Source organism: Anomaloglossus baeobatrachus, chromosome 10, assembly GCF_048569485.1.
Source record: "Anomaloglossus baeobatrachus isolate aAnoBae1 chromosome 10, aAnoBae1.hap1, whole genome shotgun sequence".
In the NCBI taxonomy this organism is placed as follows: domain Eukaryota; kingdom Metazoa; phylum Chordata; class Amphibia; order Anura; family Aromobatidae; genus Anomaloglossus; species Anomaloglossus baeobatrachus.
This window is the reverse complement of record NC_134362.1, coordinates 67,121,409-67,140,448: the sequence shown is the minus strand read 5'-3', so window position 1 is coordinate 67,140,448 and position 19,040 is coordinate 67,121,409. Positions and strand designations below refer to the sequence as shown.

General features: G+C 52.0%; 1 protein-coding gene across 3 annotated transcripts in view; it reads right to left on the bottom strand.

Annotated features, from left to right (window-relative positions):
- The window catches only part of B4GALNT4 (beta-1,4-N-acetyl-galactosaminyltransferase 4), a 184,274-nt gene that overhangs the window by 119,786 nt on the left and 45,448 nt on the right, over nucleotides 1–19,040 (bottom strand). For all 3 annotated transcript variants that reach the window (XM_075326956.1, XM_075326958.1, XM_075326957.1), the window contains exons 5-8: nucleotides 16,664–16,759; nucleotides 16,488–16,578; nucleotides 11,753–11,853; nucleotides 8,004–8,071 (exon numbers count right to left, since the gene is read on the bottom strand). In XM_075326956.1, coding sequence (XP_075183071.1) covers nucleotides 8,004–8,071; nucleotides 11,753–11,853; nucleotides 16,488–16,578; nucleotides 16,664–16,759 — 356 coding nt within the window. The remainder of the gene's footprint in view (nucleotides 1–8,003; nucleotides 8,072–11,752; nucleotides 11,854–16,487; nucleotides 16,579–16,663; nucleotides 16,760–19,040) is intronic.

Sequence of the window (19,040 nt, the reverse complement as noted above, 5' to 3'; positions counted from 1 at the left end):
GAACGCTGCATGTAGCGTTTTTCTGCACTTGGCGGAGTGTTAAAAAACGCAACCTGCAGGATTCCGTCGGCGTCCGTTGTTTTTATAATGGACGCCTATGGTGGCGGATTCCGTTAGAATCCGTCATTTTGACAGATTCCGTTAACGCATCCGTCTTTACACAACTGCGCATGCCCAGATGTGTAAAGTCAAGGAAAAAAAAAAACCTATAACGGATTGCGTTATTTTGTACGATCTGTAGCATCCGTTGTGCCACTATATGCAACGCATCCGTTGCATGCGTCACACAACGCAATGCTACGGATCCCGTCCAACACAAGTGTGAAACTAGCCTAAGGCTTTTTTTGTCTTTAATTCCTGTCCTGACTGGAAGAAGTTACAGGAGTTTTTTTTTTTTGGTTTTGTTTTTTTTTTTAATCAGCAGAGGCAGTATTACAAGGACATCTGCAAACACAGGATCCATCAGTCACCATAGGCGATGTCACAGCTCCCTGCTCCTCCTGCCTTCACAGTAGTCTCTGAACACACTCATTAGACACTTCAATACAAAAGATAGCCACAATGGTCAGACACCCCCCTATGTACATGTGTTCTTTCCTGAAACAAAAGGAAATATGAATCTAAAAAAAAAAAAAAAAAAAAAAAAAAAAAAGACCCAGTGGCCAGTGTGAAAATTGCAAGATTATAACATGGAAAAACCTTCAGAAAAGAAGGGAATTTTGTTTACTTACCGTAAATTCCTTTTCTTCTAGCTCCTATTGGGAGACCCAGACAATTGGGTGTATAGCTTCTGCCTCCGGAGGCCACACAAAGTATTACACTTAAAAGTGTAAACCCCTCCCCTCTGCCTATACACCCTCCCGTAGATCACGGGCTCCTCAGTTTTGGTGCAAAAGCAGGAAGGAGGAAACTTATAAATTGGTCTAAGGTAAATTCAATCCGAAGGATGTTCGGAGAACTGAAGACCATGAACCAAAAGAACAATTCAACATGAACAACATGTGTACACAAAAAAACAACCAGCCCGAAGGGCACAGGGGTGGGTGCTGGGTCTCCCAATAGGAGCTAGAAGAAAAGGAATTTACGGTAAGTAAACAAAATTCCCTTCTTCTTTGTCGCTCCATTGGGAGACCCAGACAATTGGGACGTCCAAGAGCAGTCCCTGGGTGGGTAAAAGAATACCTCAATAAAAAGAGCCGAAAAAACGGCCCCCTCTTACAGGTGGGCAACCGCCGCCTGAAGGACTCGCCTACCTAGACTGGCGTCTGCCGGAGCATAGGTATGCACTTGGTAGTGTTTCGTGAAAGTGTGCAGACTAGACCACGTAGCTGCCTGACACACCTGCTGAGCCGTAGCCCGGTGCCGCAATGCCCAGGACGCACCCACTGCTCTGGTAGAATGGGCTTTCAGCCCTGAAGGAAGCGGAAGCCCAGAAGAACGGTAGGCTTCAAGAATCGGTTCCTTGATCCACCGAGCCAAGGTTGACTTGGAAGCCTGCGAGCCCTTACGCTGGCCAGCGACAAGGACAAAGAGCGCATCTGAATGACGCAGGGGCGCCGTGCGAGACACGTAGAGCCGGAGTGCTCTCACAAGATCCAAAGAGTGCAAATCCTTTTCACACTGGTGAATTGGATTAGGGCAAAATGAAGGCAAGGAGATATCCTGATTGAGATGAAAAGGAGATACCACCTTAGGGAGAAATTCCGGGACCGGACGCAGAACCACCTTATCCTGGTGAAACACCAGGAAGGGGGCTTTGCATGACAGCGCTGCTAGCTCAGACACTCTCCGAAGTGATGTGACTGCCACTAGGAAGGCCACCTTCTGCGAAAGACGTGATAGAGAGACATCCCGCAGCGGCTCGAAAGGTGGTTTCTGAAGAGCCGTTAGCACCCTGTTAAGATCCCAGGGTTCCAGCGGACGCTTGTAAGGTGGGACTATGTGGCAAACTCCCTGCAGGAACGTGCGGACCTGCGGAAGCCTGGCTAGGCGCTTTTGAAAAAACACTGAGAGCGACGATACTTGGCCCTTGAGAGAGCCAAGTGACAAACCCTTGTCCATTCCGGATTGAAGGAATGAAAGAAAAGTGGGTAAGGCAAACGGCCATGGAGTAAAACCGTTATTAGCGCACCAGGATAGGAAGATTTGCCAAGACCTATAATAGATCTTGGCGGACGTAGGCTTCCTGGCCTGTCTCATGGTGGCAATGACATCCTGAGATAACCCTGAAGACGCTAGGAGCCAGGACTCAATGGCCACACAGTCAGGTTGAGGGCCACAGAATTCAGATGGAAAAACGGGCCTTGTGACAGCAAGTCTGGGCGGTCTGGAAACGCCCACGGTTGACCCACCGTGAGATGCCACAGATCCGGGTACCACGACCGCCTCGGCCAGTCTGGAGCGACGAGAATGGCGAGACGGCAGTCGGACCTGATCTTGCGTAACACTCTGGGCAGCATCGCCAGAGGAGGAAACACATAAGGCAGTCGAAACTGCGACCAATCCTGAACTAACGCTTCCGCCGCCAGAGCTTTGTGATCCTGAGACCGTGCCATGAATGCCGGGACTTTGTTGTTGTGCCGTGACGCCATGAGATCGACGTCCGGCATTCCCCAGCGGCGACAGATCTCTCGAAACACGTCTGGGTGCAGAGACCATTCCCCCGCGTCCATGCCCTGACGACTGAGAAAATCTGCTTCCCAGTTCTCTACGCCCGGGATGTGAACTGCGGAGATGGTGGAAGCTGTGGCTTCAACCCACTGCAGAATCCGTCGGACTTCCTGGAAGGCTTGACGACTGCGAGTGCCGCCTTGGTGGTTGATGTATGCGACGGCAGTGGCGTTGTCCGACTGGATACGGATCTGCCTGCCCTCCAGCCACCGATGAAAAGCCAATAGGGCTAGATACACTGCCCTTATTTCCAGAATATTGATCTGAAGGGATGACTCTATCGGAGTCCAGGTTCCCTGAGCCCTGTGGTGGAGAAAAACCGCTCCCCACCCTGACAGGCTCGCGTCCGTGGTGACTACAGCCCAGGTTGGGGTCAGGAAGGATTTTCCCTGCGACAGAGAGTTGGGAAGGAGCCACCACTGAAGTGACGTCTTGGTTGCAAGGGAAAGAGAGACGTTCCTGTCGAGGGAAGCCGAACTCCTGTCCCATTTGCGGAGAATGTCCCATTGGAGTGGCCGAAGATGGAATTGCGCGAACGGGACTGCCTCTATAGCTGCCACCATCTTCCCCAGGAAGTGCATGAGGCGCCTTAAGGGGTGTGACTGACTGCGAAGAAGGGATTGCACCCCTGCCTGCAGAGAAAGCTGTTTGTCTCTCGGAAGCTTGACTAACGCTTGCTGGGTATGAAACTCCATCCCAAGGTACGTCAGTGATTGGGTCGGTGTCAACTTGGATTTCGGGAAGTTGATGATCCACCCGAACCGCTGGAGAGTCGCCAGAGCGACAGATAGACTTTGTTGACACGCCACCCGAGACGGGGCCCTGACTAGATCGTCCAAGTAGGGAATCACCGAGTGGCCCTGAGAATGCAAGACTGCCACAACGGATGCCATGACTTTGGTGAAAACCCGTGGTGCTGTCGCCAAGCCGAAAGGCAATGCCACGAACTGGAGGTGTTCGTCCCCGATGGCGAAACGCAGGAAACGTTGATGCTCGGGTGCGATCGGTACATGGAGATAAGCATCCTTGATGTCGATCGATGCTAGGAAGTCTCCTTGTGACATTGAGGCGATGACCGAGCGGAGAGATTCCACCCGGAACCGTCTGGTTCTCACATGTCTGTTGAGCAGCTTGAGGTCCAGAACGGGACGGAATGACCCGTCCTTTTTTGGCACCACGAACAAGTTGGAGTAAAATCCGCGACCACGTTCCTGAAGGGGAACGGGGATAACAACTCCTTCCATCTTTAGAGCGGCTACTGCCTGAAAAAGGTGCGTCGGCCTGAGCGGGGGGTGAAGAGGTTCTGAAGAAGCGAGCCGCAGGACGAGAGCTGAACTCTATCCTGTAACCATGAGACAGAATGTCTCTCACCCATCGGTCTTGAACATGTGGCCACCAGGCGTCTCCAAAGCGGGAGAGCCTGCCACCGACCGAGGATGCGGTCAGGGGAGGCCGAGAGTCATGAGGAAGCCGTCTTTGAGGCAGTGCCTCCTGCGGCCTTTTGTGGGCGAGACTTGGATCGCCACGCATAGGAGTTCCTCTGGCCTTTCTCCGGCCTGTTGGACGAAGAGGATTGGGACTTGGCGGAGGGACGAAAGGACCGAAATCTCGATTGAACCTTTCTCTGTTGAGGTCTCTTAGGTTTGGCCTGGGGTAAGGAGGAATCCTTTCCTTTGGATTCCTTAATAATCTCATCCAATCGTTCGCCAAACAAACGGTCGCCAGAAAATGGCAAACCGGTTAAGAACCTCTTGGAAGCCGAATCTGCCTTCCATTCGCGCAGCCACATGGCCCTGCGCACTGCCACAGAGTTAGCGGATGCTACAGCTGTATGGCTAGCAGAGTCCAGGACGGCGTTCATGGCGTAGGATGAAAGGCTGACGCCTGAGAGGTCAAAGACGCAACTTGCGGAGCAGAATTACGTGTGACAGCATTAATCTCAGTCAGACAAGCCGAGATAGCTTGGAGTGCCCACACGGCTGCAAAGGCCGGGGCAAAAGACGCGCCCGTGGCCTCATAGATGGACTTCACCAGGAGCTCAATCTGTCTGTCAGTGGCATCTTTTAGCGATGAGCCATCTGCAACCGACACCACGGATCTAGCTGCCAATCTTGAGACTGGAGGATCCACCTTGGGACAGTGAGCCCAACCCTTAACGACTTCAGATGGGAAGGGGTAACGTGTGTCAGTGAGGCGCTTAGTAAAGCGCTTGTCCGGGACCGCTCTGGGCTTCTGGACAGCGTCCCTGAAGTTAGAGTGATCAAAAAACGTATTACGTCCCCCTCAGGTGTATCAAGGTTAAGGGCGACGTCAGGGTCAGAGCCCTGAGCTGCGACATCCGCCTCGTCCTCCAGAGAGTCCTCAAGCTGGGTGAGCAGCGAGAGGAAGTTGGGGAAGAGTCCCAGCGAGACCGCTTAGCCGGTCGGGGGCTGCGGTCCGGGCAGGAGTCCTCCGCCTGAGACCGAGGGGCCAACCTATGAGCGCGCTGTGGCGCGGACCGAGAGGGGCCTGGAGGCGACGAGCCAACAGGGGCCGGGGCCTGTGAAGGGTCCGGTCTGGACTGAAAAGCCTCTAGCAGCTTAGAAGACCATTTGTCCATAGACTGTGCAATGGATTGAGAAAGTGACTCAGAGAGTTTCTCAGCAAAAGAGGCGAACTCTGTCCCTGCAGCCTGGTCAGGGGGAGCAGGGGGGTCTACATGAGCCGAGGGGCCCACCAGTGTCCGAGGCTCCGGCTGAGCAAGCGAAACAGGGGTCGAGCATTGCTCACAGTGAGGGTAGGTGGAACCCGCAGGTAACATAGCCCCACAAGAGGTACAGGCCGCAAAAAAACCCTGTGCCTTAGCAGCTTTGCTCCTTGTGGACGACATGCTGTTGTCTCCTAGGAGAGTGATCACTGAGGGTATATGGGAAAGGGGTATACAGCCCACCGAACAGATAGATATAAATATATACGTATCTAATCCGGCACCCTAGGGGGACCAGCACCGGGTGACCGGTGTGGCTTACCGACCGCTAACGAGCGGAGTGTGTCCTCCAGATTCCCTGCCTTGGATCCCCCGGAGCTGCAGAGCTGTTCACTGAGAATCCTCCACCGGCAGAATGCCAAAAAATGGCTGCCGGAGCTCTCAGGAGAGTGGAGCCGTGGGCAGCGCCAGCAAAAGTGCGGGAATCTGGGGTCCCCACAGTGATCAGTGAGGGGGGAGGAAACATGCAGGATGCTCCAGCCCTCACATCCGACGTCAGGTCGGTAATCCCACCCTTACCCCTGACAGGCAGGCCCGGGGGCGGGATTTTTGCGACTAGGCCGCGATGAAGCCGGGGACTAAATTTGAGACCGCGCCCGACAAGCAGGCACGGTCGGCGCGGAAGTCCCCCGGCCTCCTGAATTCAGCAGCCGCCGCGGCTTCCGGGAAGAAGGTGCGCTCCCTGCACAGTCCCCTATGGGGACACAGAGTACCTTTGAGTTGCAGGGCCCGGTCCCTGAGGTTGAAGAGGCTCCAGTCCGGCAGGTTCCCCCAGGGGCTGCGGATGGAGCACGGTCCCAGTAAATGGATGACCGCTTAGGATCCCACTTCTCCCAGAGCCGCTTAAGGGATGGTGAAGGAGACGGCATGTGGCTCCAGCCTCTGTACCCGCAATGGGTACTTCAACCTTAACAACACCGCCGACGTAGTGGGGTGAGAAGGGAAACATGCCGGGGGCTCCACGGGGGCCCTCTTTTCTTCCAACCGACATAACTAAGTTGAGAATGCATGAGTGGATGTGTGCCTCCTTCCACACAAAGCATAAAACTGAGGAGCCCGTGATCCACGGGAGGGTGTATAGGCAGAGGGGAGGGGTTACACTTTTTAAAGTGTAATACTTTGTGTGGCCTCCGGAGGCAGAAGCTATACACCCAATTGTCTGGGTCTCCCAATGGAGCGACAAAGAAAAAAAAAATATAGCACAGAAGCCTGATTTAAACAATAGATCATTTTCTGATCACAAATTGACTTTAAGGTTAAGGGGTACTTTGCACACTACAACATCGCAAGCTGATGGTAGCAATGCCGAGCGCGATAGTCCCCGCCCCCGTCGCAGGTACGATATCTTGTGACAGCTGCCGTAGCGAACATTATCGCTACGGCAGACGTCGCTCTGGCCAGCGACCCGCCTCCTTCCTAAGGGGGTGGGTCGTGCGGTGTCACAACGACGTCACACGGCAGGCGGCCAATAGAAGCAGAGGGGCTGAGATGAGCGGGACGTAAACATTCCGCCCACCTCTTTCCTTCATCATTGCACCGGGACGCAGGTTGGAGATGTTCCTCGCTCCTGCGGCTTCATACACAGCGATGTGTGCTGCCGCAGGAACGAGGAACAACATCGTACCTATCGCTGCAGCGACATTATGGAAATGACCGACACTACACCGATCATACAATTTCGACACTTTTGCGCTCATTAATCGTAGTAAAAACGATTCACATATTCCGTTGACAACAACGCCGGATGTGCGTCACTTTCGATTTGACCCCACCGACATCGCAGCTGCGATGTCGAAGTGTGCAAAGTACCCCAAGACTAAGCAGTTCCTACATGTGTATCAAAACAATATGGCACTCACTTGTACATAGACAGGTAAAACCCATAGACAGGAGGGACCCGGAAAAATACTTGAGTGCCCCATTGACTGCCATTATGCTTGGGTACTTCAGTCACGCCCATTCCAGCATCCAACTGATCGTTAAGAGTACTGAGCACCCGAGCATGGTAGTGCTCACTCATCACTAGTTACGAGTACTGAGCACCCGAGCATGGTAGTGCTCGCTCATCACTAGTTACGAGTACAGAGCACCCGAGCATGGTAGTGCTTGCTCATCACTAGTTACGAGTACAGAGCACCTGAGCATGGTAGTGCCCACTCATCACTAGTTACAAGTACAGAGCACCCGAGCATGGTAGTGCCCGCTCATCACTAGTTACGAGTACCGAGCACCCGAGCATGGTAGTGCTCACTCATCACTATTTACGAGTACAGAGCACCCGAGCATGGTAGTGCCCACTCATCACTAGTTACGAGTACCGAGCACCCGAGCATGGTAGTGCCCGCTCATCACTAGTTACGAGTACTGAGCACCCGAGCATGGTAGTGCCCGCTCATCACTAGTTACGAGTACAGAGCACCTGAGCATGGTAGTGCCCACTCATCACTAGTAGAAGGTAAAATATTATTACATGCAATAGATGCAAGGACGCAAAGGCAAATACAACGGCATCACCATTTACATCCATCGTTATACGGCTCCACCGTATGCCCACAACAATGTGAATGCACGCAAGATTGTACCATACCTGAAAGGTTTAGAAACTTGAGAGCTAAACTTTGTAAATTCCCCCGGAGCCGTCCATTCAGAGCCAACCTAGGATAAGGCAATAAAGAGTCGTGTTAATATGGTGCGTGAGGAAATTTCGGTATAAAATATTGGCATCAAGCCAACCAGTAAGGTGTAAAGTTAGATGAAAAGGGGACAACTTGTCAAGGCCGGACCAAGTTTCTGCTGCTGTCTAGATTAGCTGGGACTAGTAAAGTTGCCCCAGGATTTGTAATTACACCCCATACACCTCATACTCATGAAGTGAACTGATCACGTGCCGGATGAGGAGGGATTGCTCGCCTGAGCGAGTACTCAAGTAAGCAGCACCAGCTGTGAAGTCGCAGTTTTAGAAAATGTACTTCTTAATTAACACTTCTCCAAACCAAAGCCAATATTAAAAAGCACAGCGAGACAGTGCGAGAAATCCCAGACCATAAGAAATTCATGGCTTACTCGCGAAAATTCAATCAGATCAACTCTCGGGATAAATCCCCGCCATGTCCTGGACCAATTACAGCTGCACGCACAATTTATTACAAGGACGCATTACTCTGGTGTTAGACAAGCGCCAGGAATTATCCAGCTCTAATGAAAAATCCATCCAGGGGGTCCCCGAGACTGAAAGGGCCAGCACTCAACAAATATATAGTGGGTTCTGGCAATTTTACCAAACAACACCATTTTTTAGCTCAATGACAATCCCATTAACCCTTTCATCATGTAAGAAAATACAACTTGTGGAACTACAGGTACCAGAAGAACATCCCAACACTACTAATAAAAGCTGTTTTGGGAGATGTCCCTCTCCTTCGCCTGACCCTACAAGTATATCATATCACATATACCGTAATTTTCGTTTTATAAGATGCCCCGAATTATAAGACGCATCAGAAATAAAAAAAGTTTAAAAAAGAAGGGGCTCCATCTTATACTCCGATGGTGTCTTACTGGAGGGGGGCAGCAACGGTGGTGGAGCGGGGTCTCAGGAGGCAGCGTGGTGCTGGAGAAGGGTGATGCTGGCTGCGGTGGGGGCAGCTGTGCTGGAGAAGGGTCATGCTGGCTGTGGTGGGGGCAGCTGTGCTGGAGAAGGGTGATGCTGGCTGCGGTGGGGGCAGCTGTGCTGGAGAAGGGTGATGCTGGCTGCGGTGGGGGCAGCTGTGCTGGAGAAGGGTGATGCTGGCTGCTGTGCTGTCTGCGGTGGGGCAGCTGTGCTGGAGAAGGGTGATGCTGGCTGCAGTGGGGGCAGCTGTGCTGGAGAAGGGTGATGCTGGCTGCGGTGGGGGCAGCTGTGCTGGAGAAGGGTGATGCTGGCTGCGGTGGCGGCAGCTGTGCTGGAGAAGGGTGATGCTGGCTGCGGTGGGGGCAGCTGTGCTGGAGAAGGGTGATGCTGGCTGCGGTGGGGGCAGCTGTGCTGGAGAAGGGTGATGCTGGCTGCGGTGGGGGCAGCTGTGCTGGAGAAGGGTGATGCTGGCTGCGGTGGGGGCAGTTGTGCTGGAGAAGGGTGATGCTGGCTGCGGTGGGGGCAGCTGTGCTGGAGAAGGGTGATGCTGGCTACGGTGGGGGCAGCTGTGCTGGAGAAGGGTGATGCTGGCTGCGGCGGGGGCAGTTGTGCTGGAGAAGGGTGATGCTGGCTGCGGTGGGGGCAGCTGTGCTGGAGAAGGGTGATGCTGGCTGCGGTGGGGGCAGCTGTGCTGGAGAAGGGTGATGCTGGCTGCGGTGGGGGCAGCTGTGCTGGAGAAGGGTGATGCTGGCTGCGGTGGAAGCAGCTGTGCTGGAGAAGGGTGATGCTGGCTGCGGTGGGGGCAGCTGTGCTGGGGTTGGCTGTGCTGTCTGCGGTGGGGGCTGTGCTGGCTGTGTGGAGCAGGGCGGTGTGGCAGTTGTCTCAGATGCTCTGTCGGCGGTGCGGGCCTCAAAGAAATGGAGCACAGATTGAGCTCTCGGCTCAATGACAAGCCGAGATCTCATCTGCGCACGTGCCACCTCCGGCACCAATTTCCTTAACTCTGCTGCTGGGAGATCAATGGGCCGGAGACAGCGCATGCGCAGATGGGATCTTGAGCCAAAACCTCATTCTGAACACGCACTAACTCCGGGCGCCATTGTTTGAAGTTCTCGCCGCCCGCAGCCCCAGCCACCGCCCCTGCACAGCCGCGCAGACCCTGCCAAGCCGCTGCAGCCCGTGAACAGCAGCTACAGCCTATGCACAACTGCCGCAGACCCTCCACAGCGGCTGCAGCATTGCCCCTGCCTTCTGCTACCCCTCTGCACCCAGTAAGCTACATGTGAATTACAAGACGCACCCATTACTTTCCTCCCAAATTTTTGGGAGGAAATGTGCGTCTTATAATCCGAAAAATACGGTACTTCTCTTGGTACACCTCCCTAAAAAGCGATCTTTTAGATAGCAAATATGGCTTTTATGAGGAGCGCTGGAGCGTCCTTTTGGTACTTGTAGTTCCACAGGTTTACATTGTACATGACCATATGGCCCAATCAGAACTTCGACACCGAGGCAGCAACTAAATCAAATGCTGTTACAGCTGATGTGACCATCACCATAGCAAAAACGTGAGAACCTCCATTTTATTTTACTTTTTTTCAAAACAAAAACACCACCCTGATCTGAATGATTGCTCATGTCCTCTAGAGAAATTAAAAATAAAAAAAAAAATAAAAAAATATAAAGGTCTAAAAAAAAAAAAAATATATATATATATATATATATATATATATATATATATATATATATATATATATATATATATATATATGTATGTATGTATGTATGTATGTATGTATGTATGTATGTATGTATGTATGTATGTATGTATGTATGTATGTATGTATGTATGTATGTATGTATGTGTGTGTGTGTGTGTGTGTGTGTGTGTGTGAAAACCCCCCCACTTTTTTAAACAAAGTTTTTCAGCTATTAAAATAATAAAAACTCCACAACTTTGGTACAGTCATAATCGCACTGACCTGGGAGTATTGTTATCGTTATGAAAGCTGTAAAAAAGGAAACCTAAAACTAATGGAAGAATTTTCTTTTCAGCATTTCACCACATTTGGCTTTTTTTTTCTTGTTTATTAGTACAATGTATGGTAAAGACAACAAATGGTCTCATTCAAAACTCCAACTTCTCCATCAAAAAAAAATAAAATTAAATTAAATTAAATAAATAATTAAAAATCCAACTCCTCTGGCAAAACAAAAATAAAAAATATAGGAAAACCCTTTATTAAGGCTTTTCAATGGAAAAAAAAAAAAAAAAAATAGTTATGGATCTTAGAAGGAGAAAAAACAAAAGTGCAAACACAGAAAAGAGCCCTGGCATGAAAAAAAAAAAAGGGAAGACTCTAGGTGCAAAGCATATATTGTGTTGTGGTAGGCTCTGCAGGGGCGGTGCCAGAAGGAGAGACAACCCCCGCTCATGTTATGCACCGCCCCTGAGGCACTGGACAGTAGGTGATGTTTGTCAATACTTGGGCGATGTGTGGGGTAAACACGTTGATAAATATTTTTCTTTAGTGATGTAGTAATTATTATTTTTTACACAGCTTAACTATAAGCAATGCAGCAACGATAAAGTGGAAAATAAAGAATAAAGAAGTAGTGATTCTATCCAGCCACATTATTTTAGATAAGTCAGAATGAAGCACTCGTTACCGGGAGCTACAACTCCCCGCGTGTGTTTCTTAATAATGTAAAATCCTTTCCCTTACCTTTCCTACATAAGCGATCAATTGGGCACTGGATGGGCTTTCTTCTGTGCCCAGCCAAAACTCAGAGTTATCTTCTGAGGCCACAGCAAATTGAAAGTCCCCTGCAGAGGAAAAAGAAGCAGCTGAGAGCAGAACTACTGATGTGCAGAAAATGGAATACGACAGGCCACCTCCGGGATTATACAAATAGGGTTAGAAGCCAGGAGAACATCCAACTAAGAAAATCCTCTGTTCAGATTTGGTCCCCGACTGCTGCAGAGAAGGCGAGGTGTATATGTGCTTTCTGCAAAATCAATTAGATGGTCCATAGAGGGGTCATTAGAGACGGCTTTACTTATCTCCTCCATGTACAGCCGACACGGCCAATGGCTCCTGGAGGAGCAACACGTACGCAAACAATGACACCCCGGGTGCTATAGTCCTGGTAAACCTAATGAAAAATACATACATTCACAGCTCTACACTTCTTAGGCTGTGGATATTAACGGAGATTACAATATTGATCTACACAAGTCCCACAAGTAAAACTCTGCCCATCAGTAAGGGAAGATGTGGTGTTGAGCTATCTAAAATGGCCATAAACTAGAGATATATCTACTGTGCTTCCCGAAAATAAGACGCTGTCTTATGTTATTTCTTGCCCCGAAAAATGTAATAGGGCTTATTTTCAGGGTAGGGCTCATTTCCAGGGAAAGACAGTTTAGAGGCAAGTTTAACTCCCAAAAAGACAGACCCCCCCAGGAAACTCATACTTACCAGACCCTGGACATTTACATCGCCCCCAGTTCCTCCTGCGATCCTCAGTGGGCACTCCCAGCAGGTATGCTCCACAACGATTCTCCCCTGCTTCTGGCAGGCACTCGCACACACATCAGCTCAAAAGCGTGCACACACACACACAACATACAAACGGAAGTACCGTATTGCTTCCGACCGGCAGGGGGACCTGGGTTGCAGTGCAGTGGAACATGAGGACATTCAGTGGAACGCCTCGAGCACCTGCAGTGGAACGCCTCGAGGACCTGCAGTGGAACGCCTCGAGGACCTGCAGTGGAACGCCTCGAGGACCTGCAGTGGAACGCCTCGAGGACCTGCAGTGGAACGCCTCGAGGACCTGCAGTGGAACGCCTCGAGCACCTGCAGTGGAACATGAGGACATTCAGTGGAACGCCTCGAGCACCTGCAGTGGAACACCTCAAAGACCTGCAGTGGAACGCCTCGAGGACCTGCAGTTAAACGCCGCGAGCACCTGCAGTGGAACGCCGCGAGCACCTGCAGTGGAACGCCGCGAGCACCTGCAGTGGAACGCCGCGAGCACCTGCAGTGGAACGCCGCGAGCACCTGCAGTGGAACGCCTCAAAGACATGCAGTGGAACGCCTCGAGCACCTGCAGTGGAACGCCTCAAAGACCTGCAGTGGAACGCCGCGAGCACCTGCAGTGGAACGCCTCAAAGACCTGCAGTGGAACGCCTCGAGCACCTGCAGTGGAACGCCGCGAGCACCTGCAGTGGAACGCCTCGAGCACCTGCAGTGGAACGCCGCGAGCACCTCCACTGGAACGCCTCGAGCACCTGCAGTGGAACGCCTCGAGCACCTGCAGTGGAACGCCTCGAGCACCTGCAGTGGAACGCCTCGAGCACCTGCAGTGGAACGCCTCGAACACCTGCAGTGGAACGCCTCGAACACCTGCAGTGGAACGCCGCGAGCACCTGCACTGGAACGCCGCGAGCACCTGCACTGGAACGCCGCGAGCACCTGCACTGGAACGTCGCCAGCACCTGCACTGGAACGCCTCAAAGACCTGCACTGGAACGCCTCAAAGACCTGCACTGGAACGCCGCGAGCACCTGCACTGGAACGCCGCGAGCACCTGCACTGGAACGCCGCGAGCACCTGCACTGGAACGTCGCCAGCACCTGCACTGGAACGCCGCGAGCACCTGCACTGGAACGCCGCGAGCACCTGCAGTGGAACGCCGCGAGCACCTGCAGTGGAACGCCGCGAGCACCTGCAGTGGAACGCCGCGAGCACCTGCAGTAGAACGCCGCGAGCACCTGCAGTGGAACGCCTCAAAGACCTGCACCTGCAGTGGAACGCCTCGAGGACCTGCAGTGGAATGCCTCGAGGACCTGCAGTGGAACGCCTCGAGGGCCTGCAGTGGAACGCCGCGAGCACCTGCAGTGGAACGCCTCGAGCACCTGCAGTGGAACGCCGCGAGCACCTGCAGTGGAACGCCTCAAAGACCTGCAGTGGAACGCCTCGAGCACCTGCAGTGGAACGCCTCGAGCACCTGCAGTGGAACGCCGCGAGCACCTGCAGTGGAACGCCGCGAGCACCTGCAGTGGAACGCCTCGAGCACCTGCACTGGAACGCCGCGAGCACCTGCAGTGGAACGCCTCAAAGACCTGCAGTGGAACGCCTCGAGCACCTGCAGTGGAACGCCTCGAGCACCTGCAGTGGAACGCCTCGAGCACCTGCAGTGGAACGCCGCGAGCACCTCCACTGGAACGCCTCGAGCACCTGCAGTGGAACGCCTCGAGCACCTGCAGTGGAACGCCTCGAACACCTGCAGTGGAACGCCTCGAGCACCTGCAGTGGAACGCCGCGAGCACCTGCACTGGAACGCCGCGAGCACCTGCACTGGAACGCCGCGAGCACCTGCACTGGAACGCCGCGAGCACCTGCACTGGAACGCCGTGAGCACCTGCAGTGGAACGCCGCGAGCACCTGCAGTGGAACGCCGCGAGCACCTGCAGTGGAACGCCGCGAGCACCTGCAGTGGAACGCCGCGAGCACCTGCAGTAGAACGCCGCGAGCACCTGCAGTGGAACGCCGCGAGCACCTGCAGTGGAACGCCTCAAAGACCTGCAGTGGAACGCCGCGAGCACCTGCAGTGGAACGCCTCGAGGACCTGCAGTGGAACGCCTCGAGGACCTGCAGTGGAACGCCTCGAGGGCCTGCAGTGGAACGCCGCGAGCGCCTGCACTGGAACGCCGCGAGCACCTGCACTGGAACGCCGCGAGCACCTGCACTGGAACGCCGCGAGCACCTGCACTGGAACGCCGCGAGCACCTGCACTGGAACGCCGCGAGCACCTGCACTGGAACGCCGCGAGCACCTGCACTGGAACGCCGCGAGCACCTGCACTGGAACGCCTCGAGCACCTGCAGTGGAACGCCTCGAGCACCTGCAGTGGAACGCCGCGAGCACCTGCAGTGGAACGCCGCGAGCACCTGCAGTGGAACGCCGCGAGCACCTGCAGTGGAACGCCTCGAGCACCTGCAGTGGAACGCCTCGAGCACCTGCAGTGGAACGCCTCGAGCACCTGCAGTGGAACGCCACGAGCACCTGCAGTGGAACGCCTCGAGCACCTGCAGTGGAACGCCTCGAGCACCTGCAGTGGAACGCCGCGAGCACCTGCAGTGGAACGCCGCGAGCACCTGCAGTGGAACGCCGCGAGCACCTGCAGTGGAACGCCGCGAGCACCTGCACTGGAACGCCGCGAGCACCTGCACTGGAACGCCGCGAGCACCTGCACTGGAACGCCGCGAGCACCTGCAGTGGAACGCCTCGAGGACCTGCAGTGGAACCCCTCGAGGACCTGCAGTGGAACCCCTCGAGGACCTGCAGTGGAACACCTCGAGGACCTGCAGTGGAACGTTCCACCACAAGTCCTCCCGTTCGAGGTCTGGTGAGTAGGATTGCAGGGTCTTCTTTCTTCTCTCTTTTGGGAGTATCTGTTTTCTATAATGAAGTGTCCTGCAGTATTCTTTAACATTTTTAGCTGCGTGGACACTTCATTATTGAACCACAACTAGGGCTTATTTTGGGGTAGGGCTTATATTTAAGCCTTTCTCCGAAAAGGCCGAAAATTCCTGCTAGGGCTTATTTTCGGGGAAACACTTTAGTTGCAGGTAAAGTATTATTCTATTCCTCATAAATGTGTATGGTCAGATAATGCTTGGAAATACAAGCACGTTTGCAATTTACTACTTATTTAAATTTTCAGCCATTCTTCAGATATCAACATTATTTTTTTCTCTTGTTTACAGGTAGCTGATTTGGAGACAGACCACTGCTGCTAGGCTAGTAGCATGTTGTCTTACGACCACTCCCCTTCACTATAAATAGTCACGTGTCTTACCATCTGACGCCGGTTATAGATTCTCATTCTATGCTGTCCACTTTGGAAGGAGCCTGTCTCTAGAAAAAGCTGAGGAGTCGTGACTATAGCAGTTGTGGTGTTTAACTGCACTTTGTCTCCCTTACCTTGTGTTATATTATTGCAGTGGTGAGACTAGTGTTCTCACTGGTCTTCTCACTAGCCAGGGTTGGTTCAGGGCGAGCAAGGGCTTAGGCACGTGATGGTGGCAGGGGGAAGGGGGGACCCATATAAGGATGTTAGAGAGCGTAGAGTATAGACTCAGGTGCATTGCAGGAGGTGTCCCCTCTTCCTATCACCATGACCTTCCTTCTATACTATTCCCATTGCTACCCTTGTATTGCACCGCACGGTGAACATCCCTATGAACAGGCATGACATCCATGAAGATGAGAGTAACCTTTTAAAGAAACTCTAAAAGGAGAACACTTCAGTGGTGTCTGTGGCACAGCTCCTTTGGAAGGGGCTGTTTACACAGTATAGACAAGTTAAGGGATTTTACATAATTCGATGTGTAAGAAGAGGTGATTCAAGAGAGGAGGTTAATGGAAAAATTCCATATTTCACACCCACCATCCTTGTAAGGGTGAATGTACCCGAATATCCTCAATCCATAATTCTTCCACTTGGGTGATACAGCTAGTTTAGTGACGGTGGTGCGAGTCTATAGGAGAGAAAAACACCAAGTGATAAGGGAAGGGAGGATAAGAAAAGAAGTGAGAAAGGGAAAAGAGGGAGAGGATACTTACATGAGGATACAAGGGGAAATGTAGGTTTGCCTTGAGCTGCAGCACAGATCCACCACACCAGTCCTCAAACACATGAAGATTCACTTTGCCCTTGTACTTGAGAAGAAGAAGAACAACATAAAGAACAGATATTCCCTATTATGTACCAATGTAGATGCGGTTGTTCTCCTGAATCTGGCAATGCTTATTTTGTGTTCCGGAGATATGGCTGCTCATCCATGAATTTAAATTTAATCTTTTTAGCCAACTGGGTGTGGTCCTCCTAAATACTCACAGATAAGAGTTGAGGGCAACAGCCACTTGTCTGAAAACACTAGATTTACATACAGGGAAGAGGGGACCATATCTCATGACATGAATGAAGGGGCACACAAATCTGTTCTAGATTCAGGAGAACAGTGACATTGAAGGTAGATATTTATGGCATATGACATCTTTTTTGTCACTTGTTCAAAAAAATTGTATGAAATACTTTTTAGAATCGTCTGTGCGCCCCTGATTCTGCCGTTTTTTTCCGTTTTGCGGTGCGTCACTCCATTGCGGAGATATTGACATTTGTTGCGTTTCGAGCACATTATGTGAAGTCTCTATTTGCAGTCCAACAGGGTCTTTCTTCAGTCTTTTTTTGGAGGCATACGCTTTCGCGCATCCAGACGCTGCCAATCACAACGTTTCAGCGTCTAAGACTGCTAGATGAGCTGCAGAGCTGTGATTGGCAGCATCTGGGAGGGAGGGATGAATGTGTACAATCCCAAAGAGGTTTCCCTACAAGCTGAGATTTCACATACTGCGCTCCAAAACAACAAATGTGAATATCTCTACAATAAACGGAGCACCGCGAAACAAAAAAAAAAAGCGGCTGTATCAGGGACACTCAGGGATTTTTACAAGTTATTACTTTAGTGACTTTTTTTGGGACTTCCATTTGTGGGCTAGAATGCAAAGCTGCTGTGAGAGTAGCTCATATAATGGTGGACTTAAAGAGGAGCTGTCACTTGCTCAAAGAAATAACTTGTAAAAATCCCTGTGCGCCCCTGATTCTGACGTTTTTTTCCGTTTTGCGGTGCGTCACTCCATTGCAGAGATATTGACATTTGTTGCGTTTGGAGCACAGTATGTGAAGTCTCTGTTTGCAGTCCAACTGGGCCTTTCTTCAGTCTTTTTTGGCAGAGTGCGCTTTCACCTCTCCCCTCCAGATACTGCCAATCACAGCTTTTCAGCATCTGAGGCTGCTATATGAGCTGCAGAGCTGTGATTGGCAGCAAATGGGAGGGAGGTGTGAATGTGTACGCCCCCAAAGAAGACTGAAGAAACACCCAGTTTCACTACAAGCTGAGATTTCACATACTACCCTCCAAAACAACAAATGTGAATATCTCTGCAATGGATTGATGCACCATAAAACGGAAAAAAGCAGCAGAATCAGGGACGCTCACGGATTTTTACAAGTAATTTCTTTGAGCAAGTGACAGCTCTGCTTTAAAGAGGACCAACCAGCAGGAGTTTGCTATATGAGGTAAAGGTAGTGCATACAGGCACAAAGATGCTGAATCCAGGCACACCTTCAGTTATGAGATTGGATGTTTAATTACAGTAATATTTGCAAGTAAAGTTAGAGAAAATGCACTGCTATTTGATTGACTCATGTAATCAGTGCGGGAATATGGGGGTTGTATTTTCCTATCTATTCCCGCCCTGTCTGCTGCCCGTCCTTCCTCCCCCTGTGGCCATCACTGGTGACTGGATCATTCGCATTTATGAGTATTGCAGCACATTCTTCACCAAGATGGCGCTGGAGTCGGCGCCTCTGCATAGCGCTATCTCTGGCACCATCTTTGTGAAGACGGTCTTCCTTCACTGGACTGATGGATGTGTGATGCAAGATTGGCGCATGCACCCTCGCATCCTCAGCTCTCGTTGTGACCACAGGAGCATGTACGGTCACAAAAGAAGTGGAGACCGACAACCACCAAGATCAGCTTCCTGCACATGACCGCACCCAGAAGACGAGCAGGTCATAGGAGACCGGTGAGTTGATTTGGGGGGGCGGTCTGGACTTCTGTTGTGAGCGCGCGCACTTCCACGGTCACAACGAGAGCTGAGGATGTGAGGGCGCATGCGCTCCCCTCGCATCGCGCATCCATCAGTCCAATGAAGGAAGACAGAGTCGTCACAAAGATGGCACCGGAGATATCGCTATGCACTCCGGCACCATCTTAATGAAGAGTGTGCTGCAATACCCATAAATGCTAATGAGCAAGGCGCCGGTGACGGCTACAGGGGGTGGAAGGACAGGCAACAAACAGGGGTGGGCAAAGATAGGCAAACCCGCCCCCATATTCCCACCCCTGTTGCACAAGTCACTCAAATAACTGTG